Below are 26,462 nucleotides of genomic sequence, written 5' to 3' on the forward strand. Positions count from 1 at the left end.
TAGGTTGTGATCAGACTTCCCCAGTGGGGGCAGGGAGGTGGCTGTGTAAGCATCCTTCACATTAGCATACAAAAGGTCTAATGTCCTGTGCTTCCTGGTGGGGCAGCTTACAAACTGATGGAAGTTTGGTAGTGTGGAGTCTAGTGTTACATGGTTGAAGTCTCCTGAGATGGCAATGAAAGCCTCTGGGTGCTGGGGTTTCAGTTTCACGATGGTTGAGTGAATGACTTCACACGCGGTCTCTGCATGCACCCATGGAGGGATGTAAACACAAACAACAATGGCATGCGAAAACTCCCTCGGCATGTAATAAGGTCTCAGACCCAGCGCCAGCAGCTCAATGTCATGTCCCTGCTACACGTGATCTCCTTAACCCTAACATGTCCTTGGTTGAACCATCTGTTGTTAATAAACAGTGCGAGTCCCTGTCCGCTCTGACTGTAGTGAATCCCGGTAGGTCCACATTAGCATCCGGGGTGTTAGCTGTTAGCCATGTTTCAGAGAGGCACTGTAAACTGCACTCCCTGTATGTCCTGTCGTTTCTCAGAAAGCTAGCAAGCTCGTCAGTCTTGTTGGTTAAACAGTTTACATTCCCCATAACTATCACTGAAACAGAGGGCTTGTACTTCCACTGCTTTGTTGTTAGCTTAGCCTTTACCTTCATTCCAGCTCTGCAGCCTCAGAAAGCATCAAGATTTCCAACGCTAGGTTGTTAGTGAGATACCATATCCTTAGGATATATAGAGTAGAAGAGTTCTAGAGTATAGAAAAAGTTACGTTAAAAAAACAACATTAAAACACTAAAACAAACAACGATAAAGACGGAGCTTCTGGAGAGGCTGCCACTCGCGTCGGCGCTGGAAACGGCTAAAGGAAATGGAAACGGCTGTTTTAGTCCAGAATGAGTTTAAATCAGTTTTTCTGATTCAGTTCATTAAAATCCCACTCAGACCCAGTTCACATTTTAGGTTGAGCCTGGTTTAAACTGGTATTTCTAGGTTGAAGTTCACTCTTGGTCCTTTTCTTTCCCATGATGCTCAGCGGGTTTGTCGCGGTCCTCTGCTGCGTCGTCATGGTGTTCAGGAGTGCATCCTGCTGGTGACACAGCGAATCACGAAGTACCCTGTTCTCATCCAACGAATCCTTGACAACACCAAAGGTAACCTGTGACCTCTGACCATTAATAACCTCTGACCTTTGATAACCTTTGACCTTAAATGACCTCTGACCTTTGATGACCTTTGACCTTTGATGACCTTTGATAAGCTTTGACCTCTAAAGACCTCTGACATTTAAAGACCTCTAACTTTTAATAGCCTCTGACCCGTGACCTCTAGTATTGTATCTATGACCTCCTTTAGGCAGCGAGGAGGAGGCGCAGGCGTTGAGGCAGGCACTTCTCCTCCTGAAGGAGCTGCTCAGCTCTGTGGATAAGGAGGTGCTGGAGCTGGACAGGACCAGGAGGCTGCAGGAGATCCAGGCTCGTCTGGACCCTCGAGCCCAGACGGAGGTCCGGGGAGGAGGCGTGTTCAGGGGAGGAGAGCTGCTGAGGAGGAGGCTCCTCCATGAGGGGACGCTCCTTTGGAAGGTGCAGAGCTCCAGAATGAAAGGTAATTGAGGCTGTATCACCTGTTTACCTGCTGTGACGTCACACCTAGCTGTTTGGGTGGAGCTAACAGCTGCTGACACACCTACCTGTGTTTGACTGTAGACGTGCAGGTGCTGCTGATGTCAGATATCTTGGTTTTCCTCCAGGAGAAAGACCAGAAGTTCACCTTTGCATCACTGGTGAGTCTTACCTGCTCACACCTGCTCACTTCATGTCATGTCTGGTAACACCTGCTCACACCAGGTAACACCTCCTTACACAAGCTTACCATTACTCACACCTGCACCTCCGCCTGTTCTGTCAAATTGTTAGTTTATTGTGGACGACATTATCGGTCGTAGGAAACAGGAATCTCTCACCTGTCCTTCACCTGTCTCTCACCTGTCTCTCATCTATCTCTCACCTGTCTCTCATCTATCTCTCACCTGTCTCTCACCTATCTCTCATCTATCTCTCACCTGTCTCTCACCTATCTCTCATCTATCTCTCACCTGCCCTTCACCTGTCTCTCACCTGTCTCTCACCTGTCCTTCACCTGTCCTTCACCTGTCTCTCACCTGTCTCTCATCTATCTCTAACCTGTCTCTCATCTATCTCTCACCTGTCTCTCACCTATCTCTCATCTATCACTCACCTGTCCTTCACCTGTCGTTCACCTGTACTTCACCTGTACTTCACCTGTCCCACGCCTGTCTGTCACCTGTCTCTCATCTATCTCTAACCTGTCCCTCATCTATCTCTAACCTGTCTCTCACCTGTCTCTCATCTATCTCTCACCTGTCTCTCACCTGTCTCTAACCTGTCTCTCATCTTTCTCTCACCTGTCTCTCACCTGTCTCACATCTATCTCTCACCTGTCCTTCACCTGTCCAACGCCAGTCTGTCACATGTTTCTCACCTGTCTCTCACCTGTCTGTAACCTGTCTGTCACCTGTCTCTTGCCTGTCTCAGGACAAGTCTCCTGTGGTCTCCTTGAACAACCTGATTGTCAGAGACATAGCTAATCAGGAGCGAGGGATTTACCTGCTCAGTGACTCCGCCCCTCCTGAGATGTACGAGCTTTATGCTGCGTCGAGAGACGACCGCAAAACCTGGATGATCCGAATCCACCAGGCAGCCCAGAGGTCAGACTGTGTGTGTACTGTGTGTGTACTGTGTGTGTACTGTGTGTGTACTGTGTGTGTACTGTGTGTTTACTGTGTATACTGTGTGTGTACTGTGTGTGTACTGTGTGTGTACTGTGTGTTTACTGTGTATACTGTGTGTGTACTGTGTGTGTACTGTGTGTGTACTGTGTGTACTGTGTGTTTACTGTGTGTACTGTGTGTGTACTGTGTGTGTACTGTAGTACTGTGTGTGTGCTGTAGTAATGTGAGTGTATTGTGTATACTGTGTGTGTACTGTGTGTGTACTGTGTGTGTACTGTTTGTACTGTGTGTGTACTGTAGTACTTTGTGTGTACTGTGTGTACTGTGTACTGTATGTGCAGTGCTCATTACTTCCTTTGTCCTCAGCTGTCCGTCCAGAGACGAGTTTCCGCTCATTGAGACTGAAGACAAAGCCTTACTGCGCAGACTCAGAGGTACAACACCTCCTCCTGCACCTCCTCACACACAGTCTACACCTCCTCTTTCTGCACCTGTTTTCCTTCCTGTCACAATATAATCTGATCGATTTCAAATCTTATTCAACATCTCTCCTCCTCTCCTCCCTATTCCTTTCCTCTCCTCTTCCCCTCAACCCTCTCCTCCTCCTCCTTCTCCTCCAGCTGACATCCAGCAGAAGGACAGGGAGGTACTGGAGCTTCTGCAGGAGCGGGTCACTTTATTTTCTGACCTGGTGGAGGCAACCGGAAGAGGAAGAACAGAAGAAGGCGTAACAGACTTCAGCACCTCCTCCTCCAGGACCTCCTCCTGCAGGTGACATGGGCTGTCATTGTATTAAATGTTCTTGTCCTGATTTATGCGGTGTTGAAATGTGTTGAAATACTATCCAGCAGCACGTCCTGATGTGGCCTAAATGTAGTCTGTAGTGTGCAAACAAAAGCTAAATGTGCAGTATGCCGGAAATACCCGGATGTCGTACTGATTCAGAGAAAATCTCCAATATGCATCTGACCAGTCTACCTCGCCTACTGTATCCCACAATGCACAGCGCTGGAACGTCACAGCAGTTGAAATGACGGACAGCAGCAGCATTCCAGCAGAAGGGGGCGCTATAGCTAAAGAAGCGGCGGTTATTGTTTATGTCCGCCTTGCGTAGCATACTGCTAAATGAATTTGAAAAGCTCTTCCATACTACAGACTACTGCTGAATGCAGTATGCATTATATAGTATGCAGTGTATAGTATGCAGTATATAGTATGCAGTGTATAGTATGCAGTGTATAGTAGGCAGTATATAGTATGCAGTGTATAGTATGCAGTATATAGTATGCAGTGTATAGTAGGCAGTATATAGTATGCAGTGTATAGTATGCAGTGTATAGTAGGCAGTATATAGTATGCAGTGTATAGTAGGCAGTATATAGTATGCAGTGTATAGTTTGCAGTGTATAGTATGGAGCAGTGTTGTAGTTGAGTCACCAAACCTCGAGTCCGAGTCGAGTCTCGAGTCACCCAAGAAGAATTCAAGTCGAGTTGCACACTACAGACTACATTTAGGCCACATCAGGACGTACTACTAGGATAGTATGGCATTTCGAACACCGCAGGAGTCTCTTGTGTTGATCCACTTCCTGCCTTGTGTGTCCCCCGCCTGTTTGATAATGTGCCCTGCCCGTATTGTTTTCACCTGCTCCCTTGATTCTGTGGAAGTCAGCTTTTTGCTCTGCCTTTTGGTTTCCCTTTTTGTCTTTTGTTAGAATTTGTTTTTGCCATTTGTTTCTTAAATGTATATTTAAGTCTGCATCTGGTTCCTCTCCCTTTTGTGTTTATACAATTCTGACAGCAGGAACCTCTTCAGAGCCGACACTCCTCACGCTCCTCAGGCGGAGCCGCTCCTCAGCGCCTCCATTACTGAAGGTGAGTTTGTGTTTCCATATCATGTGAAATCAAACAGCAGAATCAAGCTGAAACAAACCTCTTGTGTTTTTCACTGATTTTAGTGGAGAGACTTACGGAGCTGCTGCTTAACTCCAACACCCAGAAATCCACCGTAACCAATAGCAACCAGGAGCTCAGCAGTGAGTCACATTACCTGTTCAACAACATCTATAACCCTCTGTTTATTGCTTGACTGCTTTCAGATGGGAAGTGCACACTGCAATCAGTTTTCCTTCTTCTTCTTTTTCTTGTTAGTTGTGTGTGATCAGTTTGTCATGATTCAGACATAATCAGCCGACAGGTGTTCGTGTTACCTGCTGCAAATAATAATGCTGCCCTCTAGTGTTTGACTGATAAACAGACACTGACCTATTCGTCTGTCTGTCTTTCAGATGGTGACTCTGGTTCTCTGAATGGTTCCTCCTCAAGGGTAAATGTTGACCTTTAACCTCTGAGTAGGCCCAACAGTCTGCCTGCTGGCGATCATAACGAACAACATTTTTATTTAAGTTAATCTCAGAGTTTTTAGTCACAACAATCTTTTAGAAAAAGATGTGAACACACATTCTGCTTTCATACTGAGTCATGGTTTAACAGTTCAGTGATGTCATGTGTGCTGTTTGAGTGACATTGTTTCCATGGCAGCAGATGTCAAAGGTCAGTAAATTGGTTTGATGATCAATCATTTCTTTTTTTTCTATCAGGACAGAAATGGAAACCAGCTTCAGGAACGAACGCTGGACCAGGTAACGCTTCCTGATCTGACTGTGATCTGACTGTGATCAGTGATCTGACTGTAATCTGTGATCTGACTGTGATCAGTGATCTGACTGTGATCTGTGATCTGACTGTAATCTGTGATCTGACTGTGATCAGTGATCTGACCGTAATCTGTGATCTGACCGTGATCAGTGATCTGACTGTGATCAGTGATTTGACTGTGATCTGTGATCTGATTGTGATCTGACTGTGATCTGACTGTGATCTACCTGTGATCTGTGATCTGACTGTGATCTGCGATCTGACTGTAATCTTTGATCTGATTGATCTGACTGTAATCTGTGATCTGATTGATCTGACTGTGATCTGACTGTAATCTGTGATCTGTGATCTGACTGTAATCTGTGATCTGATTGATCTGACTGTAATCTGTGATCTGATTGATCTGACTGTGATCTGACTGTGATCAGTGATCTGATTGATCTGACTGTAATCTGTGATCTGATTGATCTGACTGTAATCTGTGATCTGATTGATCTGACTGTAATCTGTGATCTGATTGATCTGACTGTGATCTGACTGTGATCTACCTGTGATCTGTGATCTGACTGTGATCTGTGATCTGACTGTGATCAGTGATCTGACTGTGATCTACCTGTGATCTGACTGTGATCTGTGATCTGACTGTAATCACTGATCTGACTGTGATCTGACTGTAATCTGTGATCTGACTGTGATCAGTGATTTGACTGTGATCTGTGATCTGATTGTGATCTGACTGTGATCTGACTGTGATCTACCTGTGATCTGTGATCTGACTGTGATCTGCGATCTGACTGTAATCTGTGATCTGATTGATCTGACTGTAATCTGTGATCTGATTGATCTGACTGTGATCTGACTGTGATCAGTGATCTGATTGATCTGACTGTAATCTGTGATCTGATTGATCTGACTGTAATCTGTGATCTGATTGATCTGACTGTAATCTGTGATCTGATTGATCTGACTGTAATCTGTGATCTGATTGATCTGACTGTAATCTGTGATCTGACTGTGATCTGTGATCTGACTGTGATCAGTGATCTGACTGTGATCTACCTGTGATCTGACTGTGATCTGTGATCTGACTGTAATCACTGATCTGACTGTGATCTGACTGTAATCTGTGATCTGACTGTGATCTGACTGTGATCTGACTGTAATCTGTGATCTGATTGATCTGACTGTGATCTGACTGTGATCTGTGATCTGACTGTAATCTGTGATCTGACTGTAACCTGTGATCTGACTGTGATCTACCTGTGATCTACCTGTGATCTGACTGTGATCTGCGATCTGACTGTAATCTGTGATCTGACTATAATCTGTGATCTGACCGTTATTGAAACCTTTCCTCTCCACAGGAAGTCCGTCAGCGGTTGGTCAGTCTGAGCACGCACCTTCACGCGCTGCAGGTTCGACCTGTTGTTCGCTCTTTAGTAAATTGCATGATGAATATGGAACAGTTCACAAACTCACATGTCTACCCTGAACTCATTAACTCCTCCCCCAGGCTGCTGTGATTCGCCAGGACTCGATTCTGGAGCTGTCCATCCTGACAGGCCCATCCTCTACCTGTGACCCCGCCCCCGGGCCCCGCCTCAGTCGGTCGATGTCGCGGGACGCAGGTATGGACTCCAACGGGGAGGCAGAGCTGCTGCGGCGGCAGATGGAGCTGCTCCAGAAGGAAGTGACACGGCTGCGTCTGAGGGGGGAGGAACCAACTAGACAGGGGGTGGAGCAAGGCAGCAGGAAGAGGTGCAACGGAGAGATCAATGATGTCATCAAGGAAGAGCAGGTGGGTTAGGCATTAAACTTAACCAAGATAACTCAGTCAGGATAAACTTGATCAAGATACCATGTCTGAAGCTTCTCAGTCATCCAGGTCATGTTTATTTGAAGGCTTAATCCAAAAGGCAACTGGACTTGTTCTTGAACCCTTCAACCAAGTCAGTTGCCTTTTGGATTAAGCCTTCAAATAAACCAAAATAAACTAAACAAGATAAACTCACCTAGAATAAACTAAACCAAGAGTGTCCATGTCAGCAGATGAGCAGCAGGCGTGCCAGTAAGGAACTGGAGCACCACCCCCTGGCCCCCTTGGCCAGCCAGGATCCCGTCGACCAATTAGACGGTGTGCTGGAAGGAAACGAGGAGGAAGGAGAGGAAGTGATGAGGATCTCTCCTCGCTCTGACAGCCCAAGAGGTCAGTTCAACTCATCAATAATTCATATTGATCCTTAATTTATTATGTCGCGTAATTCTATTTAATCTTTGATTGTAAAAACTAAAATGTGTCTTAATGTGAAAATACCTTATTACAGACTTACAGGACATCCCAGAGGAGAGCGAGTGTGGACCTGACCCAAGTTAACATCCACCTGTCCACCTGTCCACCTCTGAGACCTCTGCTGATGTCACAAGCAGACACAAGGCAGATTCACTCACTGTCAGACTTTTATGATGAAAGTTGGAGCTGGAGATGATGTCACTTCCTGTGTTAGACCAAATAAGATGTCTAAAGCCCTCTCATTGACTGTGTTCAAAATGCCTATACAATACTATACAAGTAGTACGTCCTGATGTGGCCTAAATGTAGTCTGCCGTACGCAAACAGAAGCTAAAGCTACATTATGCCAAAATTGCCCGGATGTCGTACTGATTCGGAAAAAAATCTCAGTCTGCCTCACCTACTGTATCCCACAATGCAACGTACTGGAACGTCACAACAGCAGTTGAAATGGCAGACAGCAGCAGAAGGGGTGCTATAGCTAAAGAAGAAGCTTTTTGCTGTTGGCAGGCAATTGTTTACTTCTGCTTTCCAAAACCGGAAACTGGCGCCTGGTCTAGCATACTGCAAAATACATGTGAACAGCTCCATACTACATACTACCGCCAAACGCAGTATGCAGTATGTAGTATGTAGTATCAGATTTCGAACACAGCAATTGTTTTCTGAAGGTTGCTGTCAGGTTAGAAACAGGAAGTATATCCATGTGACCTGTTTACATCATAATGTCAGCTGGAGCCCCGCCCACACAGGCTGTAGTGGGCCTCAGTGAAGACACATTAATATTCACCACACTACGTTACCCAGAATGCCCTTTGATGACAACAGCTGCATCACAAGCTGCTGTGTTTGGGCCTGGGGGGTTAGTTGGAGGTATAATCTGACTGAGTTACAGACTTTGAACTGTATTTATCTGTTAACTTTAAACTAATGTAGTTTATCTTTAGAAACGTGATGTAGGACTGTAGCTTCAGGAAAGCCAGAGACCCAAATTTGTTCTCTCTTAAACAAACCAAAAAACATTTTTTGATTCAGAAACAAAGTTTTAAGGGGGGGGGGGGGGGGTGGTGGAACAAAAAGAAGCTGCTTGTTGTGTTACTGAATCGTGACATCACAGCAGTCTGTTAGCATGTTAGCATATTAGCATTTTCTTGACGTATTTGTAAAGAAGCTGAGTATTTTTGGTTGTCTAGGTTGGTTTTAACCAATCAGCAAATTTTATTACAATGTATCGACATTGACGACTCTCTGAGGACGTTTTAAATAAAACACTTTGATCTGCAGAGCAGAACTTAATCGACAACCTGATGACGGACAGCAGCTGTTCAGAACATGAAGAAGAGAAAGTAAAAAAAAACCAGAAGAGTTTCTGAAGAAGCTCAAGGATCAGCTCTTCACCTCTTTTATATTAAACTTGAACACATTTTTATACACTTAAACATTTGAGTTGAAGGCAACAACAGGGACCCTCACTAGACTGTTGCCATGGAAACAGTCACCGTGGACATTGCTCTTTCTCTCCTGTGACTTAATCTGATGCACGATGATTGAAGTGAAATCATGATTTGGAGAAAAAACAGCTGAAATATCAGAGCATATGTCATCACGAAGATCCTGTATTCAGACAGATGCTTCAGACTGAGATGCTTAGATGATCAGCATTACAGTTCAGCAGTCACAGCAAATATCTTTACTCTGACTGAAGTTTCTTTACTCTGAAGTATCTTTACTCTGACTGAAGTTTCTTTACTGTGACTGAAGTATCTTTACTCTGACTGAAGTTTCTTTACTCTGAAGTATCTTTACTCTGACTGAAGTTTCTTTACTCTGAAGTATCTTTACTCTGACTGAAGTATCTTTACTCTGACTGAAGTTTCTTTACTCTGAAGTATCTTTACTCTGACTGAAGTTTCTTTACTCTGAAGTATCTTTACTCTGACTGAAGTTTCTTTACTGTGACTGAAGTATCTTTACTCTGACTGAAGTTTCTTTACTGTGACTGAAGTATCTTTACTCTGACTGAAGTTTCTTTACTCTGAAGTATCTTTACTCTGACTGAAGTTTCTTTACTGTGACTGAAGTATCTTTACTCTGACTGAAGTTTCTTTACTCTGAAGTATCTTTACTGTGACTGAAGTATCTTTACTCTGACTGAAGTTTCTTTACTCTGAAGTATCTTTACTCTGACTGAAGTTTCTTTACTGTGACTGAAGTATCTTTACTCTGACTGAAGTTTCTTTACTCTGAAGTATCTTTACTGTGACTGAAGTATCTTTACTCTGACTGAAGTTTCTTTACTCTGAAGTATCTTTACTCTGACTGAAGTTTCTTTACTGTGACTGAAGTTTCTTTACTCTGAAGTATCTTTACTCTGACTGAAGTTTCTTTACTCTGAAGTATCTTTACTCTGACTGAAGTTTCTTTACTGTGACTGAAGTATCTTTACTCTGACTGAAGTATGTTTACTCTGACTGAAGTATCTTTACTCTGAAGTTTCTTTAATCTGACTGAAGTTTCTTTAATCTGACTGGAGTATCTTTACTCTGACCAAAGTTTCTTTAATCTGACTGAAGTATCTTTACTCTAACTGGAGTATCTTTACTCTGAAGTTTCTTTAATCTGACTGAAGTACCTTAAATCTGACTGAAGTATCTTTACTCTCTGAACAGTAGAAACTGAAGTTATTGTGTGTATAAACATTGATCAAAAAACTGTAAATTGTGTTTGTTGTAAGTTTCTTGTCTCGACGCTCTGACTGTGCGTCTGTGTGCTCATTATAAATCTTATCTGCTGGACAGCGTGCTCTTGTTTTTATTTCTGAGGGCATGAAAAATGGTTAATTTTAATCTAATTTGTTAATTTTTTTATTTTGTTTCAGGTTCATTAGCTATTGCTATTTTATTATAACCTGTATTCCATAACCTTCACTGTACATGATCTTATATAGTAACCATTCAAGTTATAATACAACACTGGCAATACATTTTCAATACATTTTTGATACTTTCTTTCCCTACAAAAGTAAATGATTTGACTTTTTCAAGCACTTTTGAATTTTCCAAACGTCAGTAAACTTAAATCACTCTGTTTAACTGTTTTCTTCTATATTTTGAGAAGGACTTAAAAATGTTCTGCGTTTGTTTAAATCAATGACTATGGTTTATTAACCGCATTGTTTAAATTACTCTTATTCTGGCAAATCCCTTGTTGTGGGTCACTTCCTGTGTAGGGAACTTAACCCGGAAGAGGGTGTAGTCCTCGTTAGGGAGTTGGCTGGATAGGGAAGCAGCGGAGACCAGCACAAGAACCGACCGCCACCAGAGCCCGAGACAAGGACCAGGAAACCCCGAACCAGAGCCCCGGATCAGTGTGAAGGATCAGACCGACACGGAATCGCAGTTTGTCCGCTGTCTCTTAGCTTATTTCAGTTTAAAACGTGACCTGGCAGCTGCGCTCAGTTAGCTGCTAACGGCTAGTTAGCCTGTTTGCTGAGAGTAAGTTAGCCTGCTTAATAACAGGGAAGTGACGGTGCAGGTGAAGTCGGGCTCGAGCCGCAGGTGTGTTTTCTTCACAGGACTCGGACAGGTAAGAAGAATCCCTCAGGTGTACCTCACCTGGTTTCTGTTTGCTCTGAACTCTACTAGTATGCTAATAGAGCAACAGGGCGGTGGTCCGCTGTTAGCGTCAGGAGCTAACGTGCTAACTACAGATCAACAACACATAAGATAAGATAATCCTTTATTGATCTCCAGGGGGGAAATTCGGGTGTTGCAACAGGACAAAGACAAAATAGCAAGTCAGTAAATACAGTATGAAAAATAAGAATAGATCAAATAAATAAAAATACGAGGTTATACAAGTAGGAGTAAGTGACAAGTTAAAGTGACAGTTATGTGATAAAGTGACATGGTATGCAGGTTGAGATAACTCAGTATGGTATGAGCTCTAAGGTTTATGATATGGTACAATATAAGGTGCAGTAGAAAAGTGTAAGTAATATAGCGCTAAATATTGCTATTATATAATGTATTATAATTGAATATGATATAGTATACAGTATGGTATGGTAGTAACGTAATAATGTATTATGAACATATACATATAGAATACTACAATACAACACACTATATGATATACTATACTATATAACGGTGACTAGTAATTATAATAATCAAATAGTGCGGGATAATATGGAGGTACGTAGTAAGTACAGTACAGGACAGAGGGACAGTAAGAGTATAACCACCTGATAGATCTAACAGTATATGGCAGGTATATAAGTAAGTCAGAACAATGCTGTCCACTGCTGTTGTACAGTCTGATGGCCGTAGGCACAAAGGAGCGCCTGATGCGCTCAGTTCTGCACCTGGGCTGGATGAGGCGCAGGCTGAATGAGCTGCCCTTCTGCCACAGCTCATCATGGAGAGGGTGAGAGGGGTTGATAAGATAAGACGAGCTATTTTGATCCCCCAAAGGGGAAATGTACTCGTTACAGCAGCTCACAAAACAGGCAAATTAAATAAAGCACTCAAGTAATAAAGACACAAAGTAGGTGGCAGAAAAAGATTAAAAGATGTGACTATATAAATAATAACAGTAACAAAGTTATTCACAAAGAAAAAAGTGCAGTCATTTTTTAGAATCAAAACACACATGGTGTGTAGCATCATTACAAACCAGAATAAGAAATTATTGCACAGAATTATTGCATAGCATGATGAACTATGTATGGAAGGGAGAATATGTATAATTGTAGTATGAATGTTAATGATAGTTGCAGTACAGTTATTGCACTATAATCGAATCGGTGTTTATTGCCAAGTAGGTTTTCACATACAAGGAATTTGTTTTGGTTATTTTGGTGCAGAACAATTAACACAGAACTAGAATAAAATTAAGTAAAAGACTTAAATAGAATAAGATACAAAATGGGAATAAAAATATAAAAGCAATTATGAGGTGTTAGAGTCTGACAGCAGTGGGTATGAAGGACCTGCTCTAGCGCTCTGGCTTGCAGGGTGGGCGTCTCAGTCTGATGCTGATTGTATTGAAGGCACAGGAGAAGTCAAAGAACATGACCCTCACAGTCCTGCCGGTGTTCTCCAGGTGAGTCAGGGATCTTTGAAGCAAATGGATGACTGCGTCATCAACTCCAATTCTGGGCTGATAAGCAAACTGCAGGGGGTCCAGATTTGAGCTCACCAGGGGCGGAGGTTGTTGAGAATGATCCTCTCCATGGTCTTCGTCAGGTGAGAAGTGAGGGCCACAGGTCTGAAGTGGTTGGGCTCCCTGGGATGTGAAGTCTTCGGGACTGGAACCACACAGGAAGTCTTCCACAGAGCTGGGACCCTCTCCAGACTCAGGCTCAGGTTGAAGATGTGCAGGAGCACCTGACAGAGCTGGTCTGCACAGTCCTTCCAGAGTCTGGAGCTGATGCCATCAGGACCTGCAGCCTTTCTCGCCTTGACCTTCCTCAGCTCACTTCTTACCTGGTCAGCTGTTATTGAGAGGCCGGGGGTGAAGGAGGAGGAGAAGAGAGGGGTGACTGTGGGCAGAGATGAAGTGGCTGGGGTGCTGGCTGGTCTGTGCTCTGATGGCTGGGGGGAGGAGTGGGAGCAGAGTCAAATCTGTTAAAAACAGATTGAGATGGTTTACTCACTCCCGTCTCCTGCTTCAGGCCCCCTCTCATGGCCTCTGCTGTGACCTGAGATGGTTTTCCCTTGCATTGTTCCGCTGGAGTTGTATGCATCCTTGGTGTTTGCACACAGTAAGTCCAAAGTTCTATTGTCTCTGGTGTGGCAGTCAACATACTGGGTGAATGTGGGGAGAGTGGCAGACAGCGAGGCATGATTAAAGTCATGTGATATAAGGGCGAGGGCCTGAGGGTTTGATGTTTGCAACTGGGACTCTACACCGTGGATGAGCTCAGAGGCTGCAGCAGCATCGGCAGAGGGGGGGATGTTAACAGTGCTGGCAATGACGTGCGAAAACTCCCTTGTCCAAGATGGCTGCATGATTCTGGATAAAATTAGAATTGCTTAGAATTGAGATCATGATTCTCTCACAATTTTTCTTTTCTCAATATTAATGTTTATTGCACTCACCTGATACAAAAATAAACACAGCAAAAAATATAAAGGTTTTGGACAACAGAACGGGAATGCTCCTGGTGCTTCTTGAATCTGAAACTGAACATGAAAACAGTAGAACAGAATTAGGGCTGCACGATATTGGAAACAACATACATCGCGATATATTTTTGTTATATCCATATACACACATATAAACAATTAACAATCAATTTGATACTATTTAGTCTATTTGCTGATGATAAAACAAAACTCCTACTTTTATCACTCTTGGTTCTGACTCTGACACCTGCACGAAACAGTAGAGAGCAGTTGGAGCGACACATTCTTTATAAAACAAATACTAACAGACCTGTGGTTGCAGTTGTTATTAATATGGTATGTCATCAACCATTGCTAATGATGATCAAATGTGTGTTTGATCAGCGTGATCAGCCCGGTCACTTTATGAAATGAAAAATCACGTCTCCTGTTTCCTGTTGTTCCTGTCAGCACACGTATCCTCAGGCGGTGTGTGTGCTGCAGGCGCTAACATCAAACAGCACGTCCGCTCCGTGAACAGTCCGTTTATGTAGCCGCTGCGTTAACCAGCACCGGGACGAGGTGACGCTGTTAACAGGAAAACTCTCACTTATAAGCCACCTCGCGTAACGGAGCTGCTGACGTCATAGATGATGTCGGCGGGATGATCGAGGCTCCGTTACGCGGTGTGGTTTATAAGTGAGTGTATTCCTAACCCTGCAGCTGATGTCCCAAATGAAAATGCGGCAGGATCGTAGTCATTTAGAAATGAGATTGCGTAGAAGTTTGAATCGAGATTGCAATTTTATTCCGATTAATCGTGCAGTCCAGTTCAAGCCCAACCACAGAGCGGGCCTTCCTCACAAGTTAATTGACTCTGTTAGCGTCACCAGCACACCACAGCAAAGAACAGTGCACTGGCCACTACAGATTGGTAGAAGGTCTTCAGTTTGAGAGAGAGAGAGAGAGTACAAAAACATGATACATCCTTGTTTAACACGCACCAATCACCGTCACAGTTTCGCTGCAGCATGTCTCCCACCAACAGCTGACTACACCACAGAGCACAGCACCCTCTCTTGAGCCCAGACTGCCTGGAAACTCTCCAGGTCCTGGTTGGCTCTGTAAAAACTGAAGTCCAACAACAACCTGGACTTCAACATTTTAACAAACAAAGGCTTCACATGAAGCTCCAAAGACTCCTCCACCTTCCTCTTCCTGTTATACAGCCATCTTTTCCTGTCCTAGAAGGACATTTACGATCTGACATTTATGCTTTTGGTGCCGAGTATATTTGAACCCACAAATAAAAACCTGTTTTGTAAAAATCTCTTTAAAACAGCGAATGCACTGTAAAAAGCAGTGAAACACTGTCTCCCTGCGCTCACAGAAAGGATGCGTATCCTGCACACCGACATTCAGAACAGAAATAAAAGCAGCGACGCCTATGATGCCATGTAAGATCCTCCACTGTAGGTCTGCATGCTTCTTGATCAGGGGGCGTTTGAGAGACCTCCACTCGGGTCTGGCCTCAGGACTTAGCCCCAGATGAGTCCTCCAGGAGGAGTCACTGCGACCATTCAGTTTCTTTTTATGTACAGTCTTAACCATCAGTTTGTAAAAAGTCTTCCCCGCCCTGTCACTCAAAGAAACACCTGCAGTGTTGGTGGAAACGAGTAAAAGTCCAGAGCAGTCCTTCAGGTCAGGAAGCAGTGCGAGAGCAGGGTAGAGGTCAGAGTTGTCTGGCAGCAGAGAGCCGTCACCATATCCAGTAAGTAGAGACCACTGGTGCCCTGTCAGCTGATGTTTCCAGCGCCTCAGTAACTGTCCCATGGGCCGTGTGGATCTCACTCCCAGACGAGCAGCCAGACCAGCCGGATTGTCCAACTGAGGTCCAGTCAGCTCCACCACCTGCCCCAGCGTGGAGACCCTGGAAGAGAGGAACATTCTGGACAGAGTGGGTCCAGCCGAATTAGGAGAGTCCAAGCGTCCACCAAACAACACCGGCTCTTTACGCAGCCAGTACAGGGAGTCTGCCTGTTCCTGTCTCTGCTTCTTCAGCAGAGTCCACACTGTAGAAACACTCCGATAAAACCCTGGCAGAGAGGACATGTTCGCTTTCTTTAAATCTATTACAAACAGAGACAAGCTCTGTCCCAGTCCACCAAAACGCTGCAGAATACAGCAGGTCAGCGGCCTCCACACCAGGTCAGAGGGTCCAGTGGGCAGTCTCTGGATGAACTGAAGGCGGAAAGTAGCACCCCTACTGGCTAGATGAACCAGACCCCGCCCTCCCTCCTCTTTAGGGAGAAAGTGCACACTCTGAGGAACACAATGCAGCCTGTCCCAGAAGAAAACCAACACTTTTTGGACGTCAGACAGGAGAGAGGGAGGAGGATCAACACAGGCCACCCTGTGCCACAGAGCAGAGTAGTACCCACCCTCTGAAAGACATTTTAGGCAACACCCACCTCCATTTTTTATGATGACCTTTGACCTTTTCTACAACACTTTCCCAGTTTTTCTTCACAAAGAGACTCCCAGATATTTCAGACCTCCTTTTTTCCAGACCAGACTTCCAGGTAGACTGAGCTGATCCCTCAGCCTCTCCCCCACCAATACAGCCTCACTTTTCACCCAGTTCACTTTAGCAGAAGATATGGAACCAAATAAATTAACATTAATTTCTAACAGGTCAATATCTTTCTGCTTGTTTACCAGCACAATGATATCATCAGCGTATACAGACAGTTTAAAATGAACATCAGAGCCTGGAACACACACTCCACACAGATCTGATCTCAGTTTGTGGAGCAGAGGTTCAATGGCTAAAGAGTATAACATGCCAGACAAGGGGCAGCCCTGCCTCACCCCCCTCTGCACACTAAAAGGAGCAATCAGACCTCCATTGATTTTTAGAACACTCGCAATGCCACAGTACAACACCTGGATCCTGGCTATGACACGTGGGCTGAACCCAAAGGCAGCTAGAGTCTGCCACAGATACTGGTGTTCAACCCGATCGAAAGCCTTTTCCTGGTCTATTGAAATCAAACCAGTGGCTACAGCCAATGACCTAGAGACCTCCAGAACATCAACAGCTCACTGATGAGCCTGCCGGGCGCACAGTAGGTCTGGTCAGCGTGGATGATGGAGTTCATCACCTGTCTAAGTCTAGAGGCCAGGACCTTGGACAGGATATTATAGTCTGTGAAAAGTAAAGTTATTTAATTCCTGCAGGTCACCCTTCTTTGGCACATTTCATTGTTTCGGACGTGGCAAACACCATGTAGTTAAATCCTTCTACTTTGAACTGTACACGTTGTGTGTCTTCTGTGAGGGAGTACGGGGGTGAAAGTTTCTTTAATGACTACACCTCCCTCGACCACATCGCTGACTTTAATGGTGCTATCGAGGAAGATAACAATAGACACGCTACCAAACTACACCACACCTAAAAGGAGAGCGAGAGACACAGACACACAGAGACACAGACAGACACAGACAGACACAGACAGACACAGACACAGACACAGACACAGACAGGCACAGACACAGACAGACAGAGACACAGACAGAGACACAGACACAGACACAGACACAGACAGACACAGACAGACACAGACACAGACACAGACAGGCACAGACACAGACAGACAGAGACACAGACAGACACAGACACAGACACAGACACAGACAGACACAGACAGACACAGACACAGACACAGACACAGACACAGACAGGCACAGACACAGACACAGACACAGACACAGACAGGCACAGACACAGACACAGACACAGACAGGCACAGACACAGACACAGACAGACACAGACAGACACACAGAGACACAGACACAGACAGACACAGACAGACACAGACAGACACAGACAGACACAGACACAGACAGGCACAGACACAGACAGACAGAGACACAGACAGACACAGACACAGACAGACACAGACACAGACACAGACACAGACACAGACAGACACAGAGACACAGACAGACAGAGAGACACAGACAGACAGAGAGACACAGACAGACAGAGAGACACAGACAGACAGAGACACAGACAGACACACACACAGACAGAGAGAGACACAGACAGACAGACACAGACAGACACACACACACACAGACAGACACACACAGACAGACAGACACACATAGACAGACACACACAGACAGACAGACAGACAGACAGACACACACACACACAGACAGACAGACACACAGACACAGACAGACAGAGACAGACAGAATGCTGCAGTTGTCTGATGTTCAGCCTCAACATGCCTGTGTGACTTCCTGTTTGCTCTCAGCTGATTGGTTCCTACAGAAGACGTCCATTTGTTTGTTTATACCTGACTGAGCATCTGTCCTGCAGGAGAAGAAGAAGAAGATGAGTGGAGGACTGAACAGCATCGAGGCCGTGAAGAAGAAGATCAAAGTCCTGCAGGAGCAGGCGGAGGAGGCGGACGAGAGGGCGGAGAGGCTGCAGAAGGAGGTGGAGAAGGAGAAGAGGAGCAGAGAGGAGGTATGCACTGACAACATACACCTGCACAGGTAGATCAGGGGGCACACACTAGTGATTGACCAATATGGGTTTTTCAATATCATGTTGTTGTTTATTTTTTGCATTAAAATACAAGAATTTTATAATAATAATAAATGAGACACAAATTTGACATTTATTTGACACTGCTGTCTGTATTATCTGCAGTACACTGACTTTAAATACAAAAACAGATCTACTTAATAAATGTGGTAATCACAAAACTAAACTTTGTAAAAAAGAAAGAAAAGAACTAAATTAAAATATTGATGAATGAAAAATAAAGTTTTAGTGCACTTGAGAGAGAACGCAAATTGATAAACTTGCAGAAATAAAAAATAAACATGCTCAACAACGGCAGACCACAGGCTCAGGGAGTTATCCCAAAGAAACCAGCGGTCTCTGAACTACAGTTCGGAGGACCGAGGCTGGAAAAGTGACGCATGCAAGAAAACATTCTGCTGTCAAAGTTTCCGGGAGCAGTGAGCAGCGTGAGTGAATGAAACTATTCTTTGTTCTGTCTGCAGCTCGCTAACGAGCTTAACTAGTGAAGATGAAAAGGCAGCAAAACATCCTTTGATCTTTTGGAGCAGCTGAACGTTTACGATGATGAAGTTAAATAATGAGAACACTGATTAAGTTAAATGACTTATTGAAGCAACAAACTCACGACGCTTGCCCCCGTTACAATTCCCAGACAATACTATATGCTAACCAATGTAATTATACAGACAGTAAACATTAACATTGTATATGTTTTTAAGATTATAATATATTGAGCTTTGAAAGCTAGGAATTTAAGTCTTAGTGTTTTCTCTCAGGTAACATTGTTACATCCAGGACTGATTCACAGCACCTTCTGATGTCTGCCTGCCTGTGCACACATTTTGTTTAATATATATATATATGATGGTGTGACCACCCTTTGCCTTCTAAACAGCATCAGTTCTTCTCGGTACACTTGCACACAGTTTCTGAAGGAACTCGGCTGGTAGGTTGTTCCAAACATGTTGGAGAACTAACCACAGATCTTCTGTGGATGTAGGCTTCCTCAGATCCTTCTGTCTCTTCATGTCATCCCAGACAGACTCCATGATGTTGAGATCAGGGCTCTGTGGGGGCCATACCATCACTTCCAGGACTTCTTGTTCTTCTTCACGCTGAAGATAGTTCTTAATGACATTGGCTGCATGTTTGGGGTCGTTGTCATTATCGTAGCGCTCTCCAGCCCTTCGGCGAACAAACTGCCTTCTGCTGCAGTCAAATATTTCACATTGTGACTCATCAGTCCAGAGCACCTGCTGCCATTTCTCTGCAGCCCAGTTCCTATGTGTTCGTGCATCGTTGAGTGGCTTGGCCTTGTTTCCATGTCGGAGGCTTTTTGGCTGCAGCTCTTCCATGAAGACCACTTGTGGCCAGACTTCTCCGGACAGTAGATGGGTGTACCTGGGTCCCACTGGTTTCTGCCAGTTCTGAGCTGATGGCTCTGCTGGACATCTTCCCATTTGGAAGGGAAATAAGCTCGATGTGTTTTTATCCTTAAAGTTTCCTCGGCCGACCACTGCGATCTTCAACGTTGCCCGTTTCTTTGTGCTTCTTCCAAAGAGCTTGAACAGCACATCTTGAAACCCCAGTGTGCTTTGAAGTCTTTGTCTGGGGAGTGATTTCGGGATATCATGCTCTTTGCATAAAGCTTGTGCTGAGGACGTACTGGCAGTAACATGAGCAACAGTGTTAGCTACGAGAACACAACAATGCAACGTCTTGAGCTGTGTCCCAATCCAGGGGCTGCTGCCCTGTCTGACGCCAGCGGCTTCGTCATCATTGTGGGACGGATGCTAGCTACGTTAGAATGAAACGATTGAATGGAAACGGCATTAATGAGACAGAAGGTTAACGGAAAATACAGATAGGAGCACCGTTTGTCCATGAGCTTATCAGTACTGTCGGTGCCGACTAATTAAGTACCGATACGAAAAAATACCGGTTCTCAATACCCATCCCTACTTGTGATGTGATGACATGTTAATACCAGGTGTGATCAGGGGGCTCTGTTCCGTGCTCTGTGTCTTGCAGGCGGAGGCAGAGGTGACGGCTCTGGGTCGTCGTCTGCAGCTCAGCGAGGAGAGTCTGGACCGAGCTCAGGAGCGCCTGACCTCTGCCCTGCAAAAACTGGATGAGGTGGAGAAGGCTGCGGACGAGAGTGAGAGGTGAGCTTGTCACAGAGATCAAAGTCACACCTGTTTTAAATTAATAACTTTTAATGTGAAGGAATCATTTTTCAAGTTTAAACCGTCTGTCTGCCCGTCTCCCTTCCTGCCTCTCTGCCTGCCTGTCTGTCTGTCCCTTCCTCTCTACCTGTCTGTCCCTCCCTTCCTCTCTGCCTGTCTGTCTGTCAGAGGGATGAAGGTGATAGAGAACAGGGCTCTGAAGGATGAGGAGAAGATGGAGCAGCTGGAGCTTCAGTGCGGAGAAGCCAAACAGATCGCAGAGGAGGCGGACCGCAAGTACGAGGAGGTAACACAACAATACACAACAATACTACACAATATTACACACACTGTATTATAAACACACAGGACATCCTGTGAATGATGTCATGTTTAGTGTGAAGGTTTAAACGTGTGTGTGTGTGTGTGTGTGTGATTGACAGGTAGCTCGTAAACTGATGATGGCAGAGGGAGATCTGGAACGAGCTGAAGAAAGAGCCGACAATGCACAGAGGTACACACACATGCACGCAAACGCACACACACGTACCTGTGTCACACTGAGGTATACAGGGTGTAGTCGCAGGTAAACTGTAATGTATTCTTACTGAGCCTGTGATGTCACAGTGTTTAGACTGATGACCTCAGCATGATGCCACTCTGCTGCTCTCACAGCACTCTAATCCTGCTGCATCCATCTTTCTCTTCCTGTCTGTTTCCATGGAAACATGTTGCTGCTGCTGCATGTCCTGCTACCTGTCTGTCTGTCCCCCTTTCCTCTACCTGTCTCTCCACCTGTCTAACAGTAAGGTTCGGAGGTTGGAGGAGCAGTTGAGGAGTTTCGACCAATCACTGAAGAGCCTTCAGGCGTCTGAGGACAAGGTACTAAGGGTCACCTGACCTCCCTCCTGCTGCAGGAGGTCCTCCCCCTGCTGCCTCACATGACCTCTGACCTTTAACTGCGGCGTCAGCTCCTCCCCCTGCTGCTCTCTGCATGGCTTTAACTGCTGCAGGCACCAGACTACACCCAAACTACACTCAGAACTACACCCAAGCTACACTCAGAACTACACCCAAACTACACTCAGAACCACACCCAGAACTACACCCAAGCTACACTCAGAACCACACCCAGAACTACACTCAGAACCACACCCAGAACTACACCCAAGCTACACTCAGAACCACACCCAGAACTACACTCAGAACCACACCCAGAACTACACTCAGAATTACACTCAGAACTACACTCAGAATTACACTCAGAACCACACCCAGACTACATACAGAACCACACCCAGACCACACTCAGAACTACACTCAGAATTACACCCAGACTACACTCAGAACTACACCCAGACTTCACCCAGACTACACTCAGAACTACACTCAGAACTACACCCAGACTTCACCCAGACTACACTCAGAACTGCACCCAGACTACACTCAGAACTGCACCCAGACTTCACCAAGACTTCACCCAGACTACACCCAGACTACACTCAGAACTACACCCAGACTTCACCCAGACTACACTCAGAACTACACCCAGACTTCACCCAGACTTCACCCAGACTACACTCAGAACTACACCCAGACTTCACCCAGACTACACTCAGAACTGCACCCAGACTACACTCAGAACTACACCCAGACTACACCCAGACTACACTCAGAACTGCACCCAGACTACACCCAGACTACACTCAGAACTGCACCCAGACTTCACCCAGACTTCACCCAGAATACACGTAAACAACACAGCTGTGTGTTTTGTACGGTGACTGGCAAGGGCAAACGTGCTGCTACCGCCCAAAGCGTTTCCATTAGAGGCAAACGGCTGCAGAACCAGTCAATACAACAGAAGTGCTCCAGGCCTGTAGGGGGCGCTCAGTGGAACAGGTTCCTCATTGACAGGAGAGCAAGGGGGGCAAGACAGTGGATGTTTTAACTGTCTGAACACATAATGGTAGTGATCCGGTCAGACCTGCTCTGACTGTAAAGTGTCTTGAGGTAACTTTGGTGATGATTCGGCGCTATACAAATAAAACTTGATTAATTGATAATAAGAGATGCCGGTCGAGTGTCTCTGAGAGCCACGACCCACTGACTTCTCTGCGCAAACACAACTTTAATAATAACCTGTCCACTGAGCGCCCCCTGCAGGCCTGGAGCACTTGTTGTTTTGACTGGATTTGTAACATTTTTTCTTTGCACGTGTTTTCTGAGTTTGTGTGTTTTGCATTGTTTCTGTATTTGCAGCAGTTTTCCTCTAATGGAAAGGCTTCGGGCCCTTGTACCACGTTTGACCTTGTCGGCCACTGTAGTTTTGACTCTAGAAGCAGGTGTAATAAACTCTGAGGAGTGTCTGCTTCTCCTCCTCTTGTTTTGATCACAGCTGTGAGCAGACGGAGGTGATGTGGCTCTGGTTGTTTGTTTACATTTCCTCTGTTTGAACTGCCACCTGTGAGCAGACTTAGGGTTAAACTACACCTGTTTACTGCAGCAGGAACCACATGAGACAGACACACAAAGACTCACTACACCTGTCTGACACAGTCTGCCCTCTGTCTCTGATGTGACCTTTAACCTGCAGTAAGTCTCGAGCAATGGAGGAGGAGCTGAAAAATGTCATCACTAGTTCAAAGTCTCTGGAGGCCCAGGCGGAGAAGGTAGGAGGAGGAGGAGGAGGAGGAGGAGGAGGAGGAGGAGGAGGAGGAGGTTGTTACTGTGTAATTTTCCAGTCAGGATGAATTAACCTCCACCTGTTGGTCCAGGAGGAGTTAAGTAGTCCTGATTGGCTGCCTGTAAGTACACCTGGTTCTATGATTGGCTCTCTGTCTCTCTCTGTCTCAGTACTCGCTGAAGGAGGACAAGTATGAAGAGGAGATCAAGAACCTGAGCAGAAAACTCAAGGAGGTGAGAACCTGTTTAAAAACATCACTTCCTGTTTGTGACCTGCTGACTTCCTGTTTGACGCCTTTAACCTGCTGACTTCCTGTTTGTGTTCTTCCTGCCCCAGGCTGAGTCCAGAGCTGAGGGTGCAGAGCGTTCAGTGGTTAAACTGGAGAAAACCATTGACGGCCTGGAAGGTGAGCTCAGCGGGACTTGATCATAGGAGGGCGGGACTTAAAGATTTAACCCTCATGCTTCAGTAACAGAAAGTTCCTCTGAGACTGTTGGAGGACAAAAATGTCCATGTCTAAAAATTGCCATAAAATGAATATATATTAAAGGTGCTTTATGTAACTTTGAGAAAGTCCTCAGTCCTAGCGACACGGTCGGCCGTTGAGGGAACTGCAGTCAACCTTCTTGTACGCTCGCGCGGACACTCGCACGCATGAACCAGCATCCGGGGTTTTTGCCGAAGACACACACGAAACTGAGCATGCTCAGTCTCTGAACTCAGCGGCTCTGGTTACTTTTCACTGACGAGTCGTGTTCATCGACCGGCATCATGTTGTCGAAAATCAACATCATCAATCAATCATCAAATCAAGGTTTGTCATCATACTTCAGTTAGTCTCATGTTAGCTGGTGAAGTTATGTGTCAAGCTAGACTGACAACACTAACATACACACGTCATAATGTTAGCGAGCATGCTAAGGTTAGCCAACTAGCGTAAATACACTGCATGACTCCGGCATTGTGCTTTGTAACCAAACGGCAAATTACGCCGGCGAACCAGAAAATCATCACGAGCATCAGCAAACATTAGCCAGGCGGGGCGGCTGCAGAGAGCTGGGATGAAGCTCTTGTGCTGTGAGAGAAAACACGCAGCACCCGGTGAGAGAAAACACGCAGCACGCAGGTTTTGTTTCTATGACAACAATAAGTCGTGGGTCTGTTTTGATCCCCAAAAGCAATCGAAGGTCTCCATGAGTCACATGCCCTGCTGATGTTGACTCTAGTTTTCTCCCTGACGTCGGTCACTTCCTGTTTGGTCAGACGGCTTCACTAGATAAAACTTATTTTTGTTTTTATTCTTGTGTGTAGTTTGTGTTGGTGTTGTTGTGGGTGCTGTCGTTTGTTAACATTATCCGTCTCCATTTCACAGCTTGCGTTGTCTCGTGTTGCTCACTGTTGACTGTAGTGGTGCTGAATGAGCTCTCTGCAGAGGTACTCGAGAACGCGCAGATTCGTCACATCGTCTTGTTTTGTGGAAAAACCGTCCCGAGTGCTTTACATACAAATCAGCCCACAGGCTGTTCGGGCCGATGGAGGAAGTTGGGGAAGGTCTCAATTTATCAGTTCCTCTGCTGTCTCTTCCTACCAAAAAGTTCTACATTTTCAGAACTTTAACTCTTTAAATTCCAGGTTTTTGATGATTCTAGGGAAACCGCATGTATTTGCCCCATAGGAAAAAAAAAGGTGGAAAATAGTAAAAATGAACAATTTGAATCCTTGGCCCTGATTGGAAGCCCATAAAACCAGAGTGCATGATTTTATGCTGTGTTGGTGACAGGATCAGAACCTGGTGTTACAGTGGAAGTAGATTGGGACGTTTGGACGAGTGCATTCTGCAGATTCATTAAAAAATGTTTCTACGAACGCACAGCTGCCAAATTTCTTGCCACAGGGATAAAAATGGAAAAATAGCATAAAAAATAAAAGTGACAGAGAGCAGAGAGCAAAGGAAATGTATTATTCGGCCTTTTTATTGATCCGACAGCTTCGACTGTTTGTGTTTCAGACGCTCTGACTTCAGCCAGATGTGCCAACATGGAGCTGCAGGCGACTCTGAATCAGACCATGGAGGACCTCAACTCCTGCTGAACCTCCTCCCACGCTGCTATACACCCCCCCGCTTCCTGACTGCTGTCAGGGACTTTGTGGCCAAGACATTCCTATTTCTGCTCCTGCTGAACCTCCTCCCCCTGTTTCTCCTCCCCCCCTCTCCTCTTTTCTTAATGATTCCTGCTCTCACACATTCCTGCTCCTCTGGATTTGTAGTCTTAAATTAACTCCTCCCCAACTCACTGTGCAACTCCTCTCCTCCTCCCCCTCCTCAGTATTATGTGGGGGAGGAGGTGCAGGATGTTCTTGTGTCGGGGGTCTAACAGTGACTTACAGCCATTCCCTCGTTAAGAACTAATTAAGGACTAATTGTTCTGAGTGTTTGTGTCTTAATGGTTTGCTTCCACATTAATTAATGATTCGAGCCAACATCCTGCTAGCCAATGATTTATCAGTTTTCTTTCTGGGGGCGTGGTTTAAAGTGGCCAATCCCAGCGAGGCATTCCACTGCCATATGTGGCAGACCATGGGCCAATCAGAGTGCAGACAAAGCCCTTTTTTCCACCGGTTGACCTTTGACCTGATGCCATGAACAAAAAAAGTTTAGATGTTTTTATCTTAAAGTTGCCCACGTCATCGCGGTGCTGATGTCACAGCTCATTGTGATAAATGATGAGACAAAGAGATTTTCTAAATAAAAGCACCATCACTGGTTTGTAGATCCGTCATGACTCACTGTGTTTTATTAATAAAGAGGATCTGTGTTACTTCCTGTTCATCGTCATATTATTAAGACATAATAATAGAAGAATGATATTATGTGTGTGTAATGTTCATCATTTATATGAAAAGTGGAGGAGAAAGCAACATTGAATAAAATGATTAACGTCCTGACGTACAGGTACCTTCCACCTGAGGAGCTGCAGCAGGATTCAGCAGGGTTAATGAACCATAAAATAAAATCTATGAAAAATACTTAATTTTAATGTGAAATGATTTGTGACTGTGATTTTGATCAGATCACATTTGTTTGACATCCTACTTAATTATTTATTTTAAACATTTGATCTGAGACCGTAGACGGTGTAAATAATGAATGAGCCAGTTTAACTTTCCCAGGAGGAGATTGTGTTTGTGACG

At 45.0% G+C, this 26,462-nt stretch overlaps 2 protein-coding genes across 4 annotated transcripts in view; both read left to right on the forward strand.

Moving 5' to 3' along the window:
* Positions 1 to 10,502, forward strand: part of LOC138606730 (rho guanine nucleotide exchange factor 2-like) — a 37,681-nt gene extending 27,179 nt beyond the window's left edge. Inside the window, exons 10-23 of one of the 2 annotated variants that reach the window (XM_069679158.1) lie at positions 1,042 to 1,159; positions 1,362 to 1,610; positions 1,712 to 1,788; positions 2,561 to 2,733; positions 3,124 to 3,191; positions 3,378 to 3,528; positions 4,559 to 4,632; positions 4,716 to 4,793; positions 5,046 to 5,083; positions 5,358 to 5,399; positions 6,780 to 6,830; positions 6,929 to 7,213; positions 7,465 to 7,621; positions 7,740 to 10,502. In XM_069679158.1, the coding sequence (XP_069535259.1) occupies positions 1,042 to 1,159; positions 1,362 to 1,610; positions 1,712 to 1,788; positions 2,561 to 2,733; positions 3,124 to 3,191; positions 3,378 to 3,528; positions 4,559 to 4,632; positions 4,716 to 4,793; positions 5,046 to 5,083; positions 5,358 to 5,399; positions 6,780 to 6,830; positions 6,929 to 7,213; positions 7,465 to 7,621; positions 7,740 to 7,789 (1,611 nt within the window). In that variant the 3' untranslated portion in view covers positions 7,790 to 10,502. The remainder of the gene's footprint in view (positions 1 to 1,041; positions 1,160 to 1,361; positions 1,611 to 1,711; positions 1,789 to 2,560; positions 2,734 to 3,123; positions 3,192 to 3,377; positions 3,529 to 4,558; positions 4,633 to 4,715; positions 4,794 to 5,045; positions 5,084 to 5,357; positions 5,400 to 6,779; positions 6,831 to 6,928; positions 7,214 to 7,464; positions 7,622 to 7,739) is intronic. The other variant, XM_069679159.1, reaches the window with a different exon arrangement.
* Positions 10,503 to 10,960: 458 nt separating this feature from the next.
* LOC138606713 (tropomyosin alpha-3 chain-like) lies at positions 10,961 to 26,089 on the forward strand. 2 transcript variants are annotated; one of them, XM_069679139.1, is made up of 9 exons: positions 10,961 to 11,290; positions 18,207 to 18,356; positions 20,451 to 20,584; positions 20,774 to 20,891; positions 21,028 to 21,098; positions 21,391 to 21,466; positions 23,441 to 23,503; positions 23,607 to 23,676; positions 25,279 to 26,089. In XM_069679139.1, exons 2-9 carry the CDS (start codon positions 18,222 to 18,224, stop codon positions 25,359 to 25,361), a joined length of 750 nt encoding a protein of 249 aa, XP_069535240.1. In that variant the 5' UTR covers positions 10,961 to 11,290; positions 18,207 to 18,221; the 3' UTR covers positions 25,362 to 26,089. The 2 variants fall into 2 exon arrangements, with proteins under 2 accessions (XP_069535240.1, XP_069535239.1); XM_069679138.1 differs by lacking the exon at positions 21,391 to 21,466 and adding an exon at positions 23,181 to 23,256.
* The last annotated feature ends 373 nt before the right edge of the window (positions 26,090 to 26,462 follow it).

This window comes from Semicossyphus pulcher, unplaced genomic scaffold (assembly GCF_022749685.1).
Source record: "Semicossyphus pulcher isolate SPU_LCO1_2020_fin unplaced genomic scaffold, fSemPul1.0.p SCAF_30, whole genome shotgun sequence".
Classification (NCBI taxonomy): domain Eukaryota; kingdom Metazoa; phylum Chordata; class Actinopteri; order Labriformes; family Labridae; genus Semicossyphus; species Semicossyphus pulcher.

Excerpts from the sequence above, each read along its gene's own strand:
- LOC138606713 (XM_069679139.1), top strand. The coding sequence starts at position 18,222 with ATGAGTGGAGGACTGAACAGCATCGAGGCCGTGAAGAAGAAGATCAAA. Across the intron at positions 21,099-21,390 it reads AGAGCCGACAATGCACAGAG|TAAGGTTCGGAGGTTGGAGG; the intron begins GTACACACACAT and ends CCTGTCTAACAG. Across the intron at positions 23,677-25,278 it reads AACCATTGACGGCCTGGAAG|ACGCTCTGACTTCAGCCAGA; the intron begins GTGAGCTCAGCG and ends TTTGTGTTTCAG.